General features: G+C 38.9%; 1 protein-coding gene across 8 annotated transcripts in view; it reads left to right on the forward strand.

The window, feature by feature from the left end:
* The window catches only part of ZNF438 (zinc finger protein 438), a 52,156-nt gene extending 34,455 nt beyond the window's left edge, over positions 1 to 17,701 (forward strand). For 4 of the 8 annotated variants that reach the window (XM_085564215.1, XM_021542987.3, XM_021542989.3 and 1 more), the window contains 3 exons: positions 8,138 to 8,242; positions 12,539 to 14,381; positions 15,903 to 17,701. In XM_085564215.1, coding sequence (XP_085420341.1) covers positions 8,138 to 8,242; positions 12,539 to 14,381; positions 15,903 to 16,515 — 2,561 coding nt within the window. In that variant the 3' untranslated portion in view covers positions 16,516 to 17,701. Of the gene's footprint in view, positions 1 to 1,623; positions 1,735 to 8,137; positions 8,243 to 12,538; positions 14,382 to 15,902 lie in introns of those variants that run through there. The other 4 variants (XM_085564248.1, XM_021542991.3, XM_021542992.3 and 1 more) reach the window with 2 other exon arrangements.
* Positions 17,702 to 23,666: the final 5,965 nt, after the last annotated feature.

The raw sequence follows: 23,666 nt of genomic DNA on the forward strand, positions 1-23,666 counted from the left end.
AAGATAGTTTTTTGTCTTTATATGAAGTACCACTTGTTTCTTAAATGTAGCACTTTGAAATCATGCAGGGTATTAGTAATTTGTGATGATTTATGTACAACTCTTACGTAGGTACATTTCTTACATGTAAGACTTTTGGAAATAGATTATATTGGAAATAGAACCTATCCATCAGTTACATTCAATGTGGCGTATTTGTCAGTGTTTCTGTACTTTGACTGTGCTTGTTATTTTTCAGTTAAGTATGGAAGCATGGAAGTAATGATTAGTGCAGGTTCTTTGAGTGACAACTAAACACTTCACTGCTGCAATTTGTCATGTAATAGCAGGCATGCTGTAATTTAAACCGTACTCCTTCAAGACATTAGTATTTTTCTCAGTTTTAAAATATTTTATAAGGAGAGTGGCTATCTTTTAAGTAGCAAGCAATTGTAACACCATATTCAATTAGATACACTTTTCTCAATAACTAGTATCTAACTTGTCAAATTTTATTTCTTCCTCAGGATTATGAAATTATAATTTCATTCATACGACAACAACCATGGAAGCATTATGTTTGACTATTTACACTCATGTTAAATATTTACTGTTGAGCAAGTGTTGGTATTTTTTATAATGCTCCATTACGGCATACAATACCACTGTACCTTAGTGAACTGAAATACCATTGACATTGTCAGATTTATAAAATATTTTTGTTAAATGACTCTTAACGTGAAAGAATTATGTATCTTAGACAAATACTTCGCAAAATCTAAGGCTGTCCTGGTTTATTTATCTAATAGGTTTTGTCTTTTTAAAATATACATTGGAAAAGGGTATCACACGCTAAAGTAATAGTTTTGTTCTTTGAGTATGTTCTAACTTTTTTAGAATTTTAAGTCAAGTGTGGTTCTGTACATTTTGTATCCATGTTAGTATGGTTGTTTGGTGCTGGGAGATCTCAAACTTCCATTAGCCTTGTAAATGTGTTTCTTAGCATCAGCTCTCACTTTGCTGGAACCCCTGCTGCCTTTGTATCATTAACATAAATGCAGGTGCAAATAGCATTTATGTACTTTGATAGAAAGCAGTTGGAGACGTTTCACTGTGGGACACGACACTTTCAGATTGTGTACATCTGTTCAAATAATGTATCCAAGCCAGTGACATGAATGCAAGGATAAAAACATCTGCCCCTGAGACCATTTGCCATACAGCAGATGCTTGCATCTTTATGCAGATGGTTTGTGTGATGAGCGGAGCAATGATAAAAATGAGAAGGTTTGACAAAGATTTCAGGATATTTATTGGGATGGGAAAATATGTTTGTAACAGTGTTTTGTTTTCATATGTCTACTGAAAGAAGAACATCTAGTGTCAATACTGGTGGTTCTAGTAACATGGACGTGCCATTTTGGGCACTGACTAGGTTAACACAAGATCAGTAAAGGATTTTGTTTTTTAATCTCAGGCACAATAATTGTACTGCAGTTACAGAAGATGTTAGTAGAAGTAATTACTTTCAGACGGGAAGGCTTAACTGCTGAGCTTGAGGATGCTCTCAAGTTATACAAAACAATGAATTGACTGAAAAGTTTGCAGAGGTAGAATGTTTTGAAATACCAAGCTAACGCCTCACAAAGTTGTTCGGAGATTGGGTGCGGTTCTGTACCTGATTTGGCGGCTTGGGGGATTTTTCCGGACAAGCCGTGTTTAGCACTACAGGATTCTCGGGAGCTGATGAGGCCGGTGTGTGTTCGGAGCTGTGTGGGCAGTGCCGCGGGCCGGGCCGGCGAGCGGAGCGGGCCGGGCCGGCGAGCGGAGCGGGCCGGGCCGGCGAGCGGAGCGGGCCGGGCCGGCGAGCGGAGCGGGCCGGGATGGGGAGCGGAGCGGGCCGGGATGGGGAGCGGAGCGGGCCGGGATGGCGAGCGGAGCGGGCCGGGCCGGGCCGGGGAGCGGAGCGGGCCGGGATGGGGAGCGGAGCGGGCCGGGATGGCGAGCGGAGCGGGCCGGGCCGGGCCGGGGAGCGGAGCGGGCCGGGATGGGGAGCGGAGCGGGCCGGGATGGGGAGCGGAGCGGGCCGGGCCGGGGAGCGGAGCGGGCCGGGATGGGGAGCGGAGCGGGCCGGGATGGGGAGCGGAGCGGGCCGGGATGGGGAGCGGAGCGGGCCGGGCCGGGCCGGGGAGCGGAGCGGGCCGGGATGGGGAGCGCAGCGGGCCGGGCCGGGATGGGGAGCGCAGCGGGCCGGGATGGGGAGCGCAGCGGGCCGGGATGGGGAGCGGAGCGGGCCGGGATGGGGAGCGCAGCGGGCCGGGATGGGGAGCGGAGCGGGCCGGGCCGGGATGGGGAGCGCAGCGGGCCGGGCTGGCGAGCGGAGCGGTCCGGCCGCTGTGCGGCTCCGCCCTGCTTTGTCCGCGCTGCCGGCGCTGCGCTCCCGCTCCCATCCCCTCTGCTGGCTCCACGTCCCGGCTTCCCTGATCCATTATCACCCGGCAGCGCTGTGCCCCACAGTTCCTTCACGGCACGTCCAGCCCCTTCTCTGGAGAACCGGCGCTGCCGTTAAACTGCGTGCTGACTGGCATGGGCACGTTAGCAATGCCAATATGCATTGCAAATAATTGTAATTATGCACTGGGGAAGGAAAACCAGTCACATACTGTAATTTAAATTGTTTTCTGCTGCATCCTACTGCCAGTAAGGTCTTAGCTGTGTTCAAGTTCAGCAGCAAGCGATAATTTTATATGTTATGAAAACTAATATTTACCTAGCCAGGACCACAGTATTTCAGAAGATGTTTTAGTTTTCCTATGCTATGCAGATCCATGTCTATCTTTGGAAAAATATACATACCTATTTGAAGCACTGTGGAGATCCTTTAATCTTTATTTTTGTTTTCATCTTCAGCAGAATTAGCTACAGGTAGCAATGCTGTGTGTATCTCAGCCAGAGCTGGAGAATTTTTCTGAAGAAATCTGGCTCACGAAGAAAGAAAAGGGGGCACAATTAAAGTGGACAAAAACCTTAGATAGGGGATTTCCCATTCAAAACTTAGACCACTTAGGTAATGTCCAGTGAAATTACAAATTTAAAAAATCCCCCAGAAGATACTCTTCAGCTATCCTTGGAGTTTAGCAATTTTTCTGGACCTTTCTTTGGAGAGTGATACATTTCAGTATAATTTATAACAGAAGACTCAAAATAGTCCAGGCCAAGACTGGCAGTCTGTTGATCCTCTGTTCATGAGGGAACATTTTTGAGGTTTGTACTGCAGAAGTCACTGTGCAGATGTTTTTAATGCCTCAAGTATAATATGGTTGCTGTACTGAGCCAAAGTGGCAAATTAATTGTTTTCTCTTGCATACAGTGTACTGATTCTCACCAAAAAGGTACTTTTTAGCAGGAATAAAACTTTTGCTTTATTGTTGTGTTCCCTTTTGTCTGCACATCAGAATTTTAAAAAAATTAATTTTGGGACTAGGAGGCCTAATTCCCTTACTGAAGTGAGACATACATGTTTTCTGTCCTAAAGAGGGTTGAACTCTCAGTAAAATGTAGGGATGTTCTCTTTTTTTAAAAAAGAGCAAAAATCTAATCAGAAACTATTTTATTCATTAAATGGTTCTACTTGACCTTTTCATGCTGCTTAGTTTTCAAAGAATTTTGCCTTCATTTTTTAGCAGTCTTGGTAGTTAATGTTTCCTGTACTGAGGAGAAAATAAGTCCATTAATTACTACTTATATTAGGCATATTGAAATTTTGTCCACGTTGATTTGATCTTGATAGACCCTTTAAAAATAACTTTACATTGACTTTACAGTGGATGAGTTACTGTTTAGGTCCGTATCTTTCCTGAAGCTCACTAAAAGAAATTTCCACTGGCAATTCTCTAAAGAATTTTGAGAAATCCAATTACAAGTGTTTATCCCCGCATTCTAAAGTACTTAATTTGTATTTACAATGCTGTTTGGGGGCTATGAATTACTAGTTTTTGATCAATGCTTCAATCAAGTCCTTTAACTATTATCTGAACAATTAGTTCCCCCAAGTGGCTGCATCACTGCAGCCTTTCTTTGCAAATCTTCAGGGATGTTGTCCTCTATAGAAAAGAATGACTGGGCAAAACCAACGAAGATAACCAGTGGACTTGCAGTGATAGCAAAATAATTTCCATTCTACTCAATTGCATCCTGTCAGATCACCAAGGTTTCTAGATAATGCCCACTCTGAGGCTGATATGGTTGGTTGCTGAAACTAGCAGAGGCATAAAGAAGCTGAAGTACAGTCTTTGATGATGTATCTAACAGTGTCTCTCAAGAAGAAGTTCTGCGCTTAAATAGAAATGAAATTCAATCACATTTGGGTGGTTGCAGAGGCCAGGCACCATTTTGAGCCCTCAGTACTTATACTGCCATGGGAAGAAAAGTTTCTTCACCGTGTAAGTGTAGTTTCTTCAGCTATAAGGTGGAAAAGGTTATTAGTAATTACAAATGCTTTATGTCTAGCTTTCTGTATGCCAGTTTTCATTTCTTGATATGAAAATATTTTGATCTGCTTAAGACCTATTAATTTTGTTGACCTTAATATGAAATGAGTAGCTTATAACTTGAAAGGCTGTGCCATCAAAAAAATTGAAAGCTTTTAAAATTCACAAACACTGCATGAGAGGTGCTAAAAAAGTATTTAGATCTGCTAATAAGTGTATTTTAAATTCACTGCAAAAATGTCTAAGAATCTCTTATGTATATGTATTCTGACTCTTAGGAAGAACTTTGAAGACTTTATTCCTTTATACAGTAGCACAAAAAAGACTTTTTATAATAGGAGGTTGTGTTAAGCCATGCATTGGCCACATTATATATAGGAAGCTGCTTTTGAATAATGATTTACCTGTAGTGATTACCTATTTTTGACCAGTGTGGCTAATATGTTTCAGGTTGCAACTCAAAAAGGTTGCCTCAAAGCTGTTGGCCGGTTGTTGTTCCCTGCAGAAATAGTGTTTCATGTATATTTTAAAAGTTATTTGTGATGCAACAATACAAAGCTGTATGAAATCTAAATAGATGAGAAATCAAAAAATTATGTCTTAATTATTACTGTTGCTAATGCTGCTAATATAGTGACTAAATTTCTCTCAGTGTGTTAACTTCTGTTTAACAAGGCTGCTTTAGTATGGTCATTTTTTATGTTATACTTTTCTCTGAGGACAGAGATACCAATGCCATGATACTGGTGAGAGTGATGGGCAGGTAAAAAAATTCTTCCTTGTATGTAGTCTGAATCTACTTTATTTTAGTTTACAACCATTATGTTTTGTCCTGTTTCTGCAAGTACTGTAAAAAAGTGTCATTGTCTTTCTTTTCAGCCCCTTTCAGGTATAGTAAGGCCTCAATTAGGTCTTCCTGGAGCCTTGCCCAGACTAAATAACCCCATCTCTCTCTCAGCCTTTCCTCATACAAGAGGCGTTCAGTCCTTCTTATCACTTTTGTGGTCCTACTCTGGACTTGCTCCAACAGATCCATGTCTTTCCTGTGCCGAGGGCTGCAGAGCTGATGTAGTGTTCCAGTGGGTCTCACCAGATCAGAGCAGAGGGGCAGAATCCCCTCCCTCCCCTGTGGCCCACGGTGCTCTGGATGCAGCCCAGTTCACTTTGATTTCTGGGCTGTGAGTGCACATTTGCAGCTCACAGTCAGTTTTTCATCCACCAGTACCCCCAGGTTCTTAGCAGAGCTGCTCTGAATCACTTTAGCCCTGCCTGTATTGATACCAGGACTGTCCTGACTCATGTGCAGGAACTTATGAGCTTCCCATGGGGCCACTTCTTGTTCAGGTGCCTCAGGCATCCCATCTTCCAGGCGTGTCAGCTGCACCTTTCAGCTTGGTTTGCAGACTTGCTGAGGGTGCACTTAATGCCATTGTCAGTGATAGGTAACAGCCTATCCCAGGATGGACCCAAGGGACACCACGTGTCACCCATCTCCATATGGGCATTGAGCTATTCACCATGAGCATCCAGCCAGTTCCTTATCCATCCAATATCCTTATCTATCAACAGAGTCTATACCTCTCCAGTTTAGAGAAAAAGGTGTTGATGAGGACCGTGCGAAAGGCCTCTCCTATGTACACTTTCAAACAACAGAGGAAAGCAATTCTGGAAGTTGAGAAAGTGGTGTAATCTAATTTTTTTTCTTAAGTTATGTTAGATCTGTATAAACTTTGGCATATATCAGTATATGGTTAATAATGTAGAAAGGATGTTTCAGGCTAAAACAAAAGACTGAATTAGAGAGGAAACTGGAGGACTTCTTAAATGCAAACTATATTGCCATGATCTTGGATTACTGTATGACTTACCTCTGCAAGGTGACAATTCATACTAAAAGTAGTTTTAGCTTATTCCCACGCTGAAAAACGCCACTAGAAATTGTAATGTTGAACATCCTCTTTAATGGAGTCCAATTAATGTAAAAAAAAGTGTACCTTTGTTATTTCAGTGTGCTCTTCTGCTAAGAAGAGTCTTTTGGAGACCATGTAAGGAATCCAGAAGGCACCCCACTGCTCACAGAATTTCTTGAAATGCCCTATAATCCTAATCCCTTAAAATAATAAATTTGCACAGTCTGTAAAGAGGACCTTTCTAAATTATAAAATGCTTATTGCACAACTAGCAAATCACATTTATGCTCAACTCAGACTTAATTATACATAGTTTTAAAGATACAGCTTAAAGCTTCTAGAGTTTTAAATTACTTTGTTCTTTGTGTGGAATAAGTTTTCTAAATGTATTTGCACATTCTCTATCTTAGTGTTTGTGTGAATGGTCCACGGAGATTTTCCCATCTTGCATTAAAATACTTCGTTACGTTATATTGTTTATTTTTCTAAGCCAATTTAAATTGCACAAAAGCACTCCTACGTAAACATAGTTATAATACTCTTTAAAAAATCAAGTACTTAAAAGGTAAGAAATGTGAGATTCCTCTTTTGGCTTAAAAGCTTCTCCTTTCTACCTTATGTGTTGTGTTGGTTACCTGTTTGAAGCCTGCATTTAATTCCCATATCCCACCCTGACTCTTTGGCCTGGACAGTTTTCAAGTCTCATTTCTAATCTTGTCCTTTTTCTGCTTCCCCTGTATATTCTCCAGTTTCTCTTCCACACTGTCAGCTCTGCAGTTCAGAGATAAGGAGAGGCCATTTCCTTTTTCCAGTTTGGGTGCTTGGACCTAAAGCCATAGTTCAGGGAAAATCCGGCCCAGCCTGAAGCAGGAGCACATTCAATAGAATGTAATCATTGGAAAAGTTAGCTGCTTGAGGTATCTACTGAGCACATGCTCAGAGTCTACAGCTTTGCCTAATTTGGGTAGCTTTTCACAGATCAAAGAGACATTGCTGTGCCATGTATGAAGGTCTTCCCCTGATGCACAGCTGTTGCTAGATATATTTATTTATTTATAATTTTTTTTATGCAGACATACTGAGAATGGCTGGTATTTTCTGTTGAAATTAATTTTAGAAGATTTTCTGATGCAAATACCCAGAACAGAACATTCCACCTAGGTAGCTATTATTAGCGAAGGTAGAAACAACTGCAAATTAATTGCTGTACAGAGCTGGAAACTCATGCTTTGTAGGCTTTATTACTAATCTTACTTTGTACAGGTGTGTGGCAAAACTGGTTTTGAATAAAGAAGTCCAAATTCCATTTTCTATAATATCTGCAGTTTATTTACATGGAATTATGGAAAGTGTAAATGAGTCTAGAATGTAGCCCCTGTGTTAAAACTCCTCAATAATGATACTGACTCTTCATTTTTTTGAAGCATTTTGTTTTGCTGCTGTTGAGTGTCTGCCATGACACTGAAGCTAAATCATCCCATCTGTTTGCCACATTAACCAGCTTTACTCAATTATTAAGCTATCACCTTGCATTTGGCATGGAATGTATTAGATTTTAAAGTGTATTTTGAGGAGAGAAAAATGGCAAGGAGCAAAAAGCCATAATTTTCTTAATGCATTAGCTGGAAGTTCATGTTTTATTTGCCATTTTATATTTTCTTTTTCTGGGTTTTGTTGGTTTTGGGAGTTTGGTTGTTCTGTTTTTTTTTTTTATTTTTTTTGTTCTGAGATCTATTTATAACTGAAGCACTTTTGCAGGTGGTGTTTTTTTGCATGCTAATCCTGCAGAGAAACATTGTGTCCAACAAAGTATGCTGGGTCAGCAAAAGCAAGAAACTTGTGCTGGAAAGACAGTATCCACAGGTATTTAGTGTGTATGGAGATTTGGCAAAATGAATGATTAATTATCATTGGCAGAAAAAGATATAATGTTGTGTTAGACCGTTGTGCATTTTTTTCTCTTTCCCACAGAAAAGATACTCTTCCTTTTAAAGTCAGCAAAAGACTCAACAGTATTAATATTCATTGAATACTCATTAATCTTCATCTCTATTCTATCTTTTTCTTCAAAACAAGATTATTCTTTTTTGGTGTTATTTTCTCTCATGTGTCATTTCAGATGAAATACATATGAAATACATACTTGCACTACTGAGGTGGACCTACGAGGATTATTTTTAAAATGAACACTATTACTCAGTGGTTTCTGTGGTGGCTATTTGGTGGTTGTTTTCAAAATAGACAAGATAGTACTGAAAACTAAATTTCTTCTGATACTTTCTGTGGCATCTGAATTCAGAAATGTTATGTGCTTTACATATGGAACAGACTAAAGGAAGTACAAAAATAAGGAAGACTAGGCTGAGGTAGATCAGATTTGGATGACTTGGGAAGGCAGGGGAGCCATGAAAAAACAGTAACCCACGGAAACTCCATTTCTTCCAGAGGACTCTTCCCAGCAAGGATCTATTTAATTTAGTTTAATTTAATGCATTAATTCATTTTCGTGTTGGTGTGTCACTGTCCACTTCTACACAATTTTAAGGTTACTTAGAAGGGATGAAAGCTTATAACATCCTGCAAGTATCTGAGGGATTTGATACTTGCAGGTCCTAGGATGGTAACCATTTATCTTTAACAGAGACTGTTAAAGTAAGTAGGTTGAATTGCATTTGGTTTAGCCTTTTGTGTAATTATTTTAAAGTGTCTACCTGTTGCCCCAAATCCACACTTATCTGAAAGACTGAGGACACAGCAGTTAAAAATGAACTTTACATCCTTCAGATATTAAATCTAATGTTTTCATTTATTTCCTTTGTTATTAATGAAAATTCTAAAGAAACTATAAAAATTGTTGCCTTCCAGTGAAGGATTTGTAGATTTACTTGTAGAACAAACGTTGTCTAAAACGAAGGGCCATCCTTATAAGTGCCATTGCAGAGCCTCCCTTAATTGAAACTTCCCTGTCTTAGGTGAGAGACTTCATGGCATCACATAGGCACAAAGGCTTTTTCTGAGGTCAGAGATGACAAGTCAAAATGAGTCCTTTGAATCAGAGACAGAAATAATTTGGAAGAAGTGGAATGCTCCTGAGAGATGCATATGGGGTTTCCAAGCTGCTTTTGCACAAACTAGCCAGCCAGAGTATATGTCCTTCAGTGTGGTGAAGACATGAATTACTATAGCTCTTGGCTGTATGCAAAGGAAGTTGTGGAAACTTTTCACCAACTGTAAATGGAAAACAGAATTTTGGTCACTGATGATACTTGCATGCTCTGGGTGGGGTCAGTAAAACCTCCAGCCTGTGAATTGACTGGCTGCTTTCTCCTGAACCAAGATGATAAGTAGTCTTCCACCCGTTCTTCCAATTAGCTTTCCCAGTCTGCAGGCAATATGTTAACAGAACCTGGAGCATCATCAGGCAGCTGGTCTGCATCTAGCCCTTCTCTATATTTAGGCACTGGCTAAGCAGCTTAACTATAGTAGCTGTGTTGGAGGGAAATGCAGAGACGAGTATTCCTTTGCTTACCAGAAGCTCTGCAATGAATATTTGTGCACTGAAATGTCTAATGTAAACTTGTGAAAAAGGAGGGGGACAAAAAAAATTGGTACTGAAGGTTGGCATCAAACATAGCTTGTATGGAAAATTCAGGATAAAATTACACTAGTTGGAAAAAGTGTTTGTATAAAAATCCCTTCTCAAACAGTTATATCAATTCTTAGTATTGTGTTACCTGTTTAAGAAGGGTATTGATCTAAACAGACCCTGTTTCAAAGTGCATCTTGTGTTTGATATTGATGAAGCTCTTGGCTTTTAGAGCAACACTCTCCTGTGGAATGCTGAGAAAATATGTGGTGATTCTTTATAGAAAAGTGATTTTACTGCTTAATTTTGCATTAGGCAAGTCAGTGCATTTGAGAAACATATGGTTCTTTATAAAGCTAAGGACATACATTATTTCTACAAATATTTCCTCCTAACTTCAAGTTAACCTTGTTTTTATGGCTGCCATTTGTAGAGGTGACATGGCCACCACGCTAAGTTGAAGCAAATTTCCACTTTTTCCTGTTACGACTGGTTGAAGAGTGGATGCCTTGTAACTTGAAATATCAGGAGTAGTAGTCTGCTTAAATGTTGGCATTCCTAAAAGTTTTATGCAAATCAGTGAATGAAATTTACATAATTTTATTCTTCTTCTCAGAAGTACTTTAATTGTTTACTCAAAAACAACAGGAATATACCTTGTGGGAAACAAATCATCACCTAACAGAAATCTTAGTAGCTGAAAATATAAAGATTTCTATCTATTTAGTGACTAGATTAAAAAAATAATAATTGAGAATTAAAAGTGCTGTAGGGAAACAGTTTTATACATATCATGTTTCTGCTTTTTCCAGGTTGTATAAGCCTGGGTTTATCCCTATGTGCAGGGATCTCTATTTATGAAGGACTTCCAGGTGTACAGTACCCCCAGTCTGCACAGAATGTCAAGAAATTCAGAACATCTCTACGGACATTGAGCAGAAAGAAAGTTATGGTGGTGCCCAGTAGTTTTACTTAACTGGAATATAAAGAAAGTGCATAATGGACTTGGGGTTTGATGCAATAGATAGCAATAAAAGGATCAAAGGCTTATGCCCTGCATAGTTATTGCTCTATGAATCTGCTGATCAAAGAGTTTTGAAAAGCATCAGATCTAGGAAATATGGACTGCATGGTTTATATGTGATTGCTCAGTGAATCCAGCATGTCCTGAAGGCAGTGGCTTTACTGCACATGTGCACACCATGAATATGCATATGTATCAGTCCAGGAGCTTTGGTCATGAAACATGATGGGTCTGTAGCTTGCAGTGCTTGTTGCAAAGTGTGTGATATCTGAGAAGAACAACCAGGATTAAGATAAATTTACTGGAGTTTCCAGTATTGGTATTAATTCACAGGTACCTTTTTAAGTCCAGAATTGCCTATAAATGCATTTGTAATACAAGTCTTTAAAATGGCAAGGAATGGAAACTTCCCTATGGAATTCTCGTACTACAATATTTCAAGGTTGCAGCATTTATTTTCACATATTCAATTTAAATGTGATTCCACTCTGAAATGATTTTTGCTTATGTCCAAATTGCCTTTCTGCCTGGAATTTTTGTAGCTTAATTTTCAGTGGTTGCAATTCCATTTTTCCAGGAAACCTATTCCCAGATTTTGAGAACTGGAAGCATCAATAATTGAATTTGAGAGTGGGTAATGAGACTGATAGATGAAATGGTAGTGGTACAATTGCTCATTTTCTGTAGAGTCTGAAAGATCAGCAGATGTCTTTGCTGCCTAATGCATATTATATCATATTAATTTCATAATTTTCCTTTTGTTTGTGTGAATTATCCTCACATTCTTTACTAAAAACAGTTTTAACTTTTATGAACACCAATAGAAACAGGAAGACATTGTTATATAACCTTGATAAATTGCATCTTTCAAGAAAGTTTTTAATTTACTGCAGCAGTTCTGTTGTGCATTAGTGGCACCTGAGAAATTTTTTTGATTGGGTATTTAACAGTAGTTAATATTTCACAAATTTTTTCAACTCCTCTATGATTTTATTATACATTATTTCCATGTTTTGTAGCAGTAATTTTTCTAAGACTTCATCAGGCAAACTTTGGTCTGTATCTAATAAAACCCACAAATTCTAAATAGTAGAGAATGTCTAAAAGATATTCTGCATCATTCTGTTTGAGATATATGATCAGAGCTGGTGCTCAGAAAAGTTCTGTGTCGTGGAGCTTAAATCCTGTCCCTGTTTTTCCAGCAGAATATTGCCAGCATGCTCTCGCAGCTTTTCCAGAGCTGAAGAGGCTTATGGGTGTATTTGTTCTGAAATGTCATGTAGTTTCTAATCTAGAATGAAACATCCAATTAAGATTTGATTAAGAGAAGTTTTTTTTGCAAATCTGGTTTCAGGCATGTTGCTTCAGACAATGCTTTTAGCTATGAAACTTCTGCAATTCTAGATTTAATTTGGTGGTCATTTAAATGCATAAATATTTTTAATAAACTTGTGTGTAATAGTATCCTTTTTAAGCAGTTTTATTTTTGAGAAAGTAATTTAAAAAATACTATGTGTCATATTACATCTGTGTTATGTTATTCTTACAGATAAACAGAAATCCCCTTCGGATATAATACAGAGTTTTCAGAAGAAAAGTCAGTTTAGGACCATTGCTCCAAAAATGGTACCAAAATTTTTAACATCTGGAGTGGTTTCTTGCCTTCAGTCATCTTTGCCTGAGCCAATGGCACCAATTTCAGCTTCAGGTTCTAAGCCCCTGGTGGTGCCAGCTCAGAACTATGCTGTCATGCAGGTGGCTGCTCACAAGGGCACGTTTTCCCTGTTGGCTGTACCTTGTGTTGCGCCTGCCCTAACACAGCAAGTTCAGCAGTCAACTGTGGCTCCCTCTGAAAACCTAAAGCTGCCCATCCCCAGGTACCAATCTGTAAGAAATAAGTTGCTGAGTGACAAAAAACCAGCACAAATCTCTGGTTTGAGTGCACGTGAGACGATTCCTACCAAAGCACTGATCTCATCACAGACTTCCCCCATGACTACTCTATCTGAAGACTGTCCTGAAGCTCATTCTAGTTCAGATTCAGCTGGGCAAGGGATGATAGCAGACTGTGAATCAGCTGAAATTGGGGTTGCCCCATTAGTAAATAAAAGCAATTGTGTGGAATCTAGATCTCTTTTAATGAAGAAAACTGAAATTGCTAGCAATAATATTTCTGGACCATCTGTAGTTGAAGACTCTCTATCCAAGCCAGCAAGTACAACTAATCCCATGAAACTAAGTCTACACTCTGTGAAGACAGCATCAGAAACTACAAGAGAGTTACTCCTGACATCTGAGAAAGTAAAGGAAAAACCCACAAATTCTGCAAATCCTGTTGCTGTCTTGTCACCAACTGTTTTTGGCAGTACAGTTCAGATGACTCCATCAGCACCAAAAGGAAAACTCCCTATTTTGCCTTACTCCAGAACAAAAAATGCAGTGTTCTGTAAATCTAAGCAGAATATTAATGTTATGGACATACCTGGTCATTCACTAAAATCTGAATGTGAAAAGATACCATCTTTGATGAAACCCAAAGCCTTTGATAAGCAATTTGGTGTATCATTTACACAAGTCCCCAGACAAACCATTCAAGAAAATACCTTCTCTCCATCCAGCAAAGTGGATGATGTAGACAGTCTTAAAAAATTGAGCAGCACAACCTCTAAAAGAAGAGGCAGGAAAAAAAGAGCCCCGGAAGATTTATTGGCTTTTCAGGCCAAGAGAAGGAGATGCATCATTAATAAGTTTAGAGAAGGAAGAGAGAGGGCAAAGGCTGATATTGAGACACCTGAAGACAATAAAGCAGAAGCAGTAAAAAAATACCGCAGTATCAGACCAAAGCCAGTGGTAGTTGTGCAGGCGTTTGCACCGCTGACTCCTGCAGCAATTGTAGAGACGCCGTCTCGTGAGCAAGACTTATTTTTAAATGGTTCACTCACCAATAAATGTGTAGGTTCCAAGCACAGTGATGCTACATCAGCTGAGTCAAGTGATCTAAGCAGAAATACGTGTTCAGCCGCCCCTAAGCCGCTGCACAGATGTCATGTTTGTAACCACGCGTTCCAGTTCAAGCACCATCTCCAGGACCACATGAACACGCACACGAGCAGGCGGCCCTACAGCTGCAGGATCTGCAGGAAGGCATATATCCATTCTGGGAGCCTGAGCACCCATATGAAGCTTCATCACAATGAAGGCAAATCCAAAAAGCTGGTGTGCTGTGAATTCTGTGCTAAAGTTTTTGGCCATGCAAAAGTGTACTTTGGCCACCTCAGAGAAGTCCACAGGGTTGTAATCAGCACAGAGCCCTACACTAGTGAGCAACAAGTCCAAGATACTTTAAAGAAAAGAGACAGGAATATAAAAGAGGCAGAAGAAGCTACAGAGAGGTGAGAGTTTTCACTAATTAAATGCTTATGAAAACTGGATTTCAAGTTGTCAGTGGAAATTAATAAACGTTACCACTATGAAAATTGTTGTGTTTTTTCATCTAGTGGGATTCCTAATAGTTTAGATATTCCATTTGAATCTAGTCAATCCGTTAGACGAACCAGTATATTTTAGCTGATTTATTGACTATAAATCATTATTGACACTTGAATATCCAAAATAATTTTGCATATATTCTAGTAACACCCAATATACTGCCATATTTGAGTCAGTTGGTTTCTGGTAGCTAGTACTCTTTCTTCTGTCCCACCCACATTTTTCTCTAGGGAGTTTTCCCTAGAAGATAAGGGAACCAATTGCAGTAAGCAAAAAACAATGCATATTTCAGTATTAGCTTGTCATTTGTTTTCCTTGTTAAATATCATTATCCCACTTCCTTTTAGGGAGTGCTGGGAGCTAATCTGTCTTGAGTTTACTGCTGCTTTTGCAATCGCTCAGCCAAGTAGAAAAGTTAACATGCTCTGTATTAAGATGGATAGAACATACTTTCACCTCTGTATTGTGATTTTGAGGTGAAATCTCTTGATACAGTATAAATGTTGCCTTTTTTGTTTGTTCTAGTGCATTTGTTTTCACTGAAGAACACTCGGGCTTCAGTGTAGCTCCTCGCTGCAGTTCCATTCACCTTGTTTTACTTTTCCTAGTTCCACTCTCTGGAGCATCAGTCAGAAACTTTTACCACTACTTTTAATAGCTGTCATACAGTGAATCATTCAGTTTATCTGTTTTATTGGGTAATCTGTCTAATATGTATAAATACATAGTGTTATGATGTCCTTCTTGTACATATTATGAGAAGATGTCTGAGATGTCGTTTTGATTGTGTTAACCAGCCTGTGTATCCTTTATACTACAGAGCTGTCCTAAGTCAGGGAGATTGCCAATTAGGTATTTAATCCAATTGCCAATTAGGTTTTTAAACTTTTCTAAACCATGTTACCAACTTGCAGAAAAAAAAGGCAAGAAACTGTGAAATATCATTGTTTCCATCTTGGAAAGGGAGGTGGTTTTGTCTTAGGTTGACTTAGATTACTCACTGTAAACAAGTGGGTTTCTCTTACTTGTACATTACAGGTTATTTTCACTTTTCTAGCACAGCACTAGAAGTGTTTGGATTGACCTCCCTGAATCAGGAACAAAAGTTATCAGCCTTTTATTAATGACTGGTGTTGTTAAAAGGTTATTTCTACCAAAGCTAATTTTGGAGGCAATTCTTAAACTCAGAAGTGTCATTTGGTTTCAGTTTTTTCCTTAATCAGCCTTACTATTATTTATTTTGTTTCTTTTTTTTTTTTTTCTCTTCCAAATGAATTAGAAAACAATGTAGAAACAATGCCTGTTTTAAATTAAATGTGTTTCATGACTGTCATCTCTTCTTGGAACTTGTAAGAACAGAAACTGCCATCCCTCTTCACTGCCTGGCTAATACTTAAATAGTTTGTATCTTCTTTTTTTAACAGGGGAAATAAGTGCAGTTTTGAGGACCTGTTCCATAACCCAGGAGGAGTGAAATTACAGGTCAAATGTGGTCGGTGCCAGTTTATTGCAGAGTCTTTTGGTGAAATGAAGTTTCACTTACTGTGCTGTCATGGAGAAGAGATTCAGGGAAGAGTGAAGGAAGGGGTTTTGCAAGGAAGCAGAGGAACAAAGGGGAAGCTGGTCGAGCATTCAACCCACATGTGGAAACAGCACAATGAGAGAAGACATTTAGCAAAGTGCAGTGCCCATCAGGAGGAGCTGTATAATGTTCCAAAACCAAAGAGACAGATGTACTTCCACCATCAAAATAATGTCAATATTGTACCTAAAAGTGAACCAACCCAGACAGGAAGTAGTGAAGCCTCTAAGGAGATGCAAAATGTGGGGTTTAGCACACCAAGGAAAAAAGTAGAATTTTGGTCTAAGGCAGGCTATAACTGCATTTTATGCAAACAGTTATTTGGAAGAAAAGAGGATCTTTGTAATCATTGGCAGAGTCATCATAATTGTGAAGACCCTTCCACTTTATGGACAATTTTTACTTTGGTATCAAAACAAGGAATTACTGAACTTTCTGATAATGGTGAATATTGAAGCTTAACTCTACAATGCTATGAAAAACCTTAACTACCTTACCAAATTGTTCTTTCAGTGTCTTGCTAAACTAACTCAACAGATGTATCACTTAAAAGGTTTATTAGTTGGGCTTGTTGGGGATTATTTTAAAGCCATATTAACCTTTACTTTGGTGACTAGAAAATCTGTTTATTCTGTATCATTCCAGATGGGTGCATGGAAGCTGATTATGAGTCCTTGTACTTAAAATTCATGCTTAAGGAACTTTATAACAGCAAATACTCAATACTAATGATTAACCTCAGTGAAATATGTTTGTGAGTTAAATTATATTGTACACACAGAAATAAATAAATTTATATGAAGTAATATCAGTCTTAAATGAAATTACAGACCTGACTGGAAGTCAGGTCTGACTATGCTCCCAGATTTTGTGGTAAATGCATATTTCCATGCAGTTCTCTGGATCATGTAAATGTGCAGACATGCAGCCAGCACTCAGGAGCTTTGTAGTCTATAATTTAAGAACTTCTAATTCTTGTTTTCCTGATTTCAGTGTCTTCAAACATGCTCATTGCTTGCAGGTATTTTTGGTGTTCAGTTCTGTCCTGGTAACAGCAAAGATATTTGTATTTTAGAAGTCAAAACTTCACATATATTTATATGCCTGTAGCTTTTTGGGTTAAAGACGAGTTGCTACCCATTAAGATGGAGCCCAGCACATCTCCAAGGGGGCAGGTCCTGGCAGGCTGTAAGAGGGTGGAGTTCTGGAGGTTGGTTTTGATGAAAAGGTCATTGAAACCATTGAATCCAATTTGAAATTGATGTTTAAACTGCTTAAAGCCTTGTGTTCATCTGAATTATTTTGGGAGCAATAATGGAGGCAAGTCTAAGAAATCACCACATCACTTTCCAACAGAAGTCAGAGCATGCCAGAGGGCAAGCTGAAAAATACACCAGTACTGTCCCTACAGTACTACTCTATTCATTCCTTCTTGTGGTCAGCTGCAATTGAGGGATTGCAGTGATAAAAGAGTCATTCCTAAAATGGCCTGGGTTGCCTCTCACTGTTTTGCAAAAATTATGGTAATGGAAACATGAACAGAAGTCTAAAAGTGTTGATCTTTCTAAGTGGTTTTTCACAAGCTGTTGCAATATTTTGTGTACGTGTTTTGTTTTTAAACAGTAAAGGCAATTTTGATGACCTAGTAGTTTTGAATGCAGTTTCTTGTTGTATGAAGCTTTGCCCTGAAGTGGAACTGTAAGGTAGGAATCAAGACTAACAAAAGACAAAAAGAAAATGCCCACAGAACTGTATTTTCCCGTGGATTTTCAAAACTTTCTTCCTCCTATCTGTTGCTATAAATTCAGATTTGTGGCTGTTTCTTTGGGGGTTTTATGCTGAATGACCTTAAAAGTAGTATATTGTTCTTATTCTTGACACACTCATCTTGTAATGTTACTTAATGATATACATAATGGTATATTATACATTATTTATAATGTTACAATATATTCATATTTATTTTCACTGGCATATTTGGTCAGGAACAGCTATTTTTAGTCAGTGTTTCATATCAGACTGAGGCTGTATTTAACTTAGTAGAATGTGTTACATTTAGCAGTATTTTTTTGCCCCTGCAACTTAGTCCTTTAAAAATCAAACAGCAGGGTGTTTTCCATGAAACAGAAATGTGAGAACAATCCCTCCTTCCCATAGTTACAGTATGTCAAAGGGAAGTTCATTCCCAGCAAATTCATGAGTTGGGAAAAACCATTTAAAAGTTTTGATCATGATCTTTTTTTACAATGAACATTAAATCACCCATCCCAAGGTATAGTTTAAAATGAGCTGACATAAATTCAGTACTGAGACAGAGTCCCTTCTGTTCAGGAACAGCAGCAGCCATGGCAGAGTGGCCCTTTAAAATTATTTTCAAAAGATATTTGTTAAAAACAGTGGTGCATCAGAGCCATAGATATGATTTGTTTGTGGGTGGTCATCAGGCAAGAGGTGCATTTTCCCTGAAGGGGGGAGCTGCAGTGGTGATGGGAGGAAGGGGCTGGAATGAGGGAGTCACTTGCATTTTCTTTAGTAGAAATTTTCATGTGCAGTCTTCTCATCATAATTTTGTACTTCTCTCCCTTTCTCCAGGCCAAATGGGTAAAGGGGTCTCAGCTTTCAGTGGTTTAAAACCTGAAAACATGCTTTAAAGCATGGTTCTAAGGCACTTCTCAGTGTCCTCATAAATGTTTAAAATTAGAAGCCTTCTTTTTATGAGCCTGAAAGCATTCTTATGTTTCAGGCTATTACAATTATGGTAGATTATGAAAGGTTGGGATTTTTTGAAAATAGCTTTCCATTAAATACAGATGTGTCCTTTGTTTAAAATGTGTTTTTTTTGGAATTTGTCTTCATTTTGATAAGATTTGGAGGTCTGAAGTGAGCCTTACATACTGCAACATTTAGTAGTGTGTGTTTGCTGTCCAGCAGAAGGGTTGTTATAAATACAATTTGCTGTTTACCTTGATGCTAGACAAGTTAACATCTGGTTTTGCACACAAATTATGTTTTTAAATTGTTAAACCAAATGTCATTGTTTTTGTAGCTGTAGTTTTGTTCCCCTCTGATTTTTCATTAGGTCTCTCTTTCAGCTTCACTATTCAACTTTAAAGCTGTTCCTCGCATGGAAAGCTGTTCCTTCATCATCACACCATAAATAACCAAAGCTGGAGAAGTTCCATCACTTTTCTGGCTTGCAGAGTATTGCCCTTCTCCAGCTGCAGAGCTGCAGTTTCCTATGTCTAACTTGACATAGTTGCTGGCAGTAGATGTTTTGCTTCATTTATTTATTAGAATTCAGCTTGCTGCTTTTTAGCTCAATTGGAGTTTCTGTCATACCTCATTAGATACTTATTTTATCTACTATTCACTGAGCTCTTCAAAGAATGTGTCATAAGAAGGATGAACAGGTATTTAAAGGAGCAGATTTCTGCCCATTTCGTGCAGATGATGTTGATGTTTGAGGATCACCAGCTTTTCTAGGCTTAGCTGTGTAGTACATTGTATTTCTACAACACATCCACCTACATGTGCACCTATTTTGGAATGAAATGTATACTTCAAATTCAGCTGTCAGTTACTATTATCAAACATGTGCAATGTAGGTTTGGAGTTGTTATGCATAAAGATTAAAATGCTATTAACTGTAGTAGGTTTACTTGTCAAATTCCGTATAGCTCTGAAAAATGAAAATCTCTGCGTGCCGAGTATGACACAGAAAAAATCTGGTCTCATGAAGAAAAGTCTAATGGCTTCAAGGTTGTCTTCATTTCAGTGTACACTTTATAGCTGATCTGTCACATTGCAGGATTTTCTCCACTTTTTATTAAATTACCATAATTTTTATTGCTGAGGAATACTGAAGAAGACCTGAGTCTGCAAGAAAGTTTCAGTGAAAAATGTGTCTCCTTTTTTCTAAAGAAGTAGACATGTTCCATGGACTCAAAAGTCTTGGTGACATTAAATATATATATATATATATATATATATATATATATATATATATATATATATATACATCTATATGCACAATGTGGTAAAACATGCAAGGTTTGGGGTTCAGTATATGAATCCATGAGGCTGACCATTCTTCAGTTCTCAAGTTCTCAGAAACGAGAAATTTCAGTGTAAAAATAACTTAGTTTTCACACTTGGGTGAATTTCTAATACCTTATTGACAAACCTTCAAGAAAATTGAAAAATGGCAATAGCATACTTCTGTATTTGTGCTTTGTTAGGCAATTTTTTGAATGTGGTAGTACCAGAGTTGGTGTAAAATATGATACTGCTGATGCTGTTGAGTAGAAAGGAAGCTTTCTCTCTTTTTTTTTTTTTTAATTTTATTGACTGTTCTGTGTGAGCATTAGAAATGATGGGATGAATTATGATTTTTGCTGCTGACAAACCCAGAAACATCATTCTGAAGTTACTTTGCAGAAACCTCCCTTTTTAATCTAGAATAACAGATGAAACCAGAAAAAGCAAGTTCTATAGGAAAGAGATATGTGAGCAAAGTGTTCCATATGAGAATTGCTCTGCACACTTAGACTGCTGTAGATGATATTTATAGATGAGAGATCTTCTACTGATGGGTACAGTTTCTTCTTATCTAGAGTAACTTAGCTTGGCCAAGGGAAATAAGAATTAAAAAATGTTCATGCATTCTCTTTGACTAGAATTTTTCTGCTAAATATTTCTGCTCTTATGCCAGTCCAGACTGTAGTCCAAGCCATGAAGATACTCAAGCACTTTCTAGGGGCTTTAGAGTCGATTTCAGTGGAGGAAAGGGAAGGAAATGTGGGAGGGAAGGAATCATGATGGAGGTTGGCACAATGTTTTGAATGTAAGTTCAAGTTCCGTATGACTGGCTTAGGTGGAAGTGTCCTGGAGCCTTCAACTTCTCCATTCCACCCCCTTTGTTACGTCATTCCAGACCCTGATTCCATGGAGGTGCCTCAGTCTGGAGCACCCTCAGCTTCCTTAGGCACGAGCTTTTCCAAATGGCACAGATTCCTTTGCCCATGTCCTCTTCTTTTGGTGTCTGAGTTGCATGCTGGCAGTTAGTGAGCCACGTGCTGGCTGCTGAGGCCAGCTGCTGCCAGATGTGCAATGTGGTTGTTCAGCTTTCTGAGGAACACATCTTTTAGCTTTGGTCCAGAAAAATGAAATCAAAAGCTGCATCTCTGCTTAAAAAAGTAGGAAAATGGTTCACTGAGTTTTCTGTGGATGCAACACTGATAAGAAGTAGGGTAAAAAAGTACAGTGTTGCTATAAGAAAAAGCAGCTGCTGAATGTGATATGGGGTATTTATGTGTCATTGTAAAAGACTAGAATGTCATGTTAGAATTGAACAATGAATTTGGAGAAGTTCCATGAAGGTGTCTCACACAGATGTGATGGCATAAAGCAGCAGTTCAGAGACACTGGCTGAAATCTTGCCTCACCTCGCTCTGCCCCTCTTTTTCGTCATCCAAAGGTCTAGGCCTGAGTAGCTCTGAACACTCCTTCGCAGAATGTTTCAGGAAAATGGGTTCCAGTGGATGCCGGGCCAGCCTCCTGCCCAAATCAGGGCTTAGCACCAGCCCAGGAGCACAGCACTGGTTTTTGCTTTTTAGAAGCCACTTCTGTTGCAGTTCCCACTGGTCCATTGCCAGTGTGAGGGTCATGAGTGTAAACAAGTCTTCAGTGTGTCAGCTGACACTTCAAGCACTGGCACAAGCAAATTTTTTAATTTTTTTTAAGAAAACATGACATTTGAGACAAAAAAACGTCCCCACAACCCCAAATAAAGTTCTAGTTTCAGCTGGCAGTTTTTCAGTAGTGTGCACTTCTCTCAGCACAACCCCCTGGCTTTGTTGCTTCAGACTGTGGCCAAGCCTCTTGTCTGTCCATGTGAGGCAGCTCACGCTCCTTTGATTTTGCTTTTTCTGGGACTACAGGCTCCCTATTTTTCACATGCAGTGAATAGACTACTTTTTTTTTTGCTACAGTTGATCTAAGATAAAAATAAAGCATTTTATTTCCTGAATGCTCAGTAATTTTGTGCAGATTCAGGTTTAATCTGGCTTTTGAACATCACCTGATCAAGGAGATCCATATACCTTCCTATTGCTAGGAGCAGTAAATGACACAGTGAGGGAGGAAAGAAATAAATGACAATACCTTTGAAGTAGTGCAGTTGCTTGCCTTTCACAGGAAGTTTAATTTCTTCATGTTTTAGTTAAAAGCTTCTTTAATAATTTTAACTGCAGCAAATACACTCCTATACTTTGCTATTCAAATAAATCCTTCTTCAGCTCCAAGTCCTTGGAGTTTGAATCCTGTCCAGCCATATTCTGCTATCTGCCAATTCCTTGCTAAGTGCAGACCTGACACACTTGCCAATAAATCCACCTCTGTGTCATTTAAAGTCATCTGCTCTCTTTTCTCTGGAGCTAATCAAAGTTTGCAAGAAGACATTTTTAAGGGGAACCGGCTCTAGGATTCAACTGATTTAAATTGCAAGGTAATTAAAAGAAATTGCAGTGAACTATAAAATAGAGAAATGGTACAGACTGTTTGAAAGCTCACTTATTTTTAATCTCTTTTATGAATATTTGGAGACAAAGTTTCTAGGGTAGAATTTAGGGGGTTCATGCTGTTTTATGTGCTACTCTGCTAATTCACCTTTTAGACTCCCAAGCCCAGTATAGCAGAGCCCAGCCCTGCTCCTTAAGTTGATTGCAGCCTGTTAAACTGAAAGCACCATTTTATTTTTACCTTGTGAGACAGCTGGGCTGATAAATGGATGGGATACCAGCACTCCAGGACACAACTGCACTGTCTGTGCAGGTTAATAGCCTCATGTCTTTCAAGAGCAGCGTTTCCAGTGTCATTATACAGATATGCACACACAATCACACACAAGATTATAAAAGGATTAAGTCTCTGTAACACTTCTAAATTTGTGTGTTAATGTCATGTTGGACAGTACATTCTAATTAATTTTATTAAAATGCAGTGGCTGTTATTATTGTATTGCTAATATATGTATGGCTGATCTGAACCCTGAAATACGCAGAGGTCACACAAGTGCTTCCAGGAAATTAGATTAATTGTAGCATTGTTGGAATCTCTTTTTTAAAAAAATGTGCCACTCCTGCTGGTTAACACCACTTGTAAGGTTGAAATTATATTTCTGAGAATGATTTACTGGTCCAACAGAAAAGTCTGGTGGTAAACCTTTCCACAGGGATTTGCTTACATTAGGAAGCAATGCAGGTGGCAGTCAATTTCAACACAGAATGGATTTTCTCCCCTTTCTTTCTGATAAATGAAGTGCTTATGTAAGGTGAGAGATTGAAAAAAATGAGAAACCTGCAGGCCTTAGAGGATCTGAAAGCTGCACATGCAGGCAGAGGGTGCAGGGGAAGTGCTGCAGTTCCTCCCGTGGGATGGGAGCCCTGGGTGAGGTTTGGCCACTCTGGAACGCTGCTCAACAAAAGCTCCTCCTTGCAGCCAAGGGTTTGGATTTGGAAACACTGAGCATCCTGGGCAGCACGAGGGGGTTTGCTGACACCAAACTCATTTCAGCCATCACTTGGTAATTAACTGTTCCCACACCTCT

This window comes from Lonchura striata, chromosome 2 (genome assembly GCF_050655825.1).
Source record: "Lonchura striata isolate lonStrDom1 chromosome 2, ASM5065582v1, whole genome shotgun sequence".
Classification (NCBI taxonomy): Eukaryota; Metazoa; Chordata; class Aves; order Passeriformes; family Estrildidae; genus Lonchura; species Lonchura striata.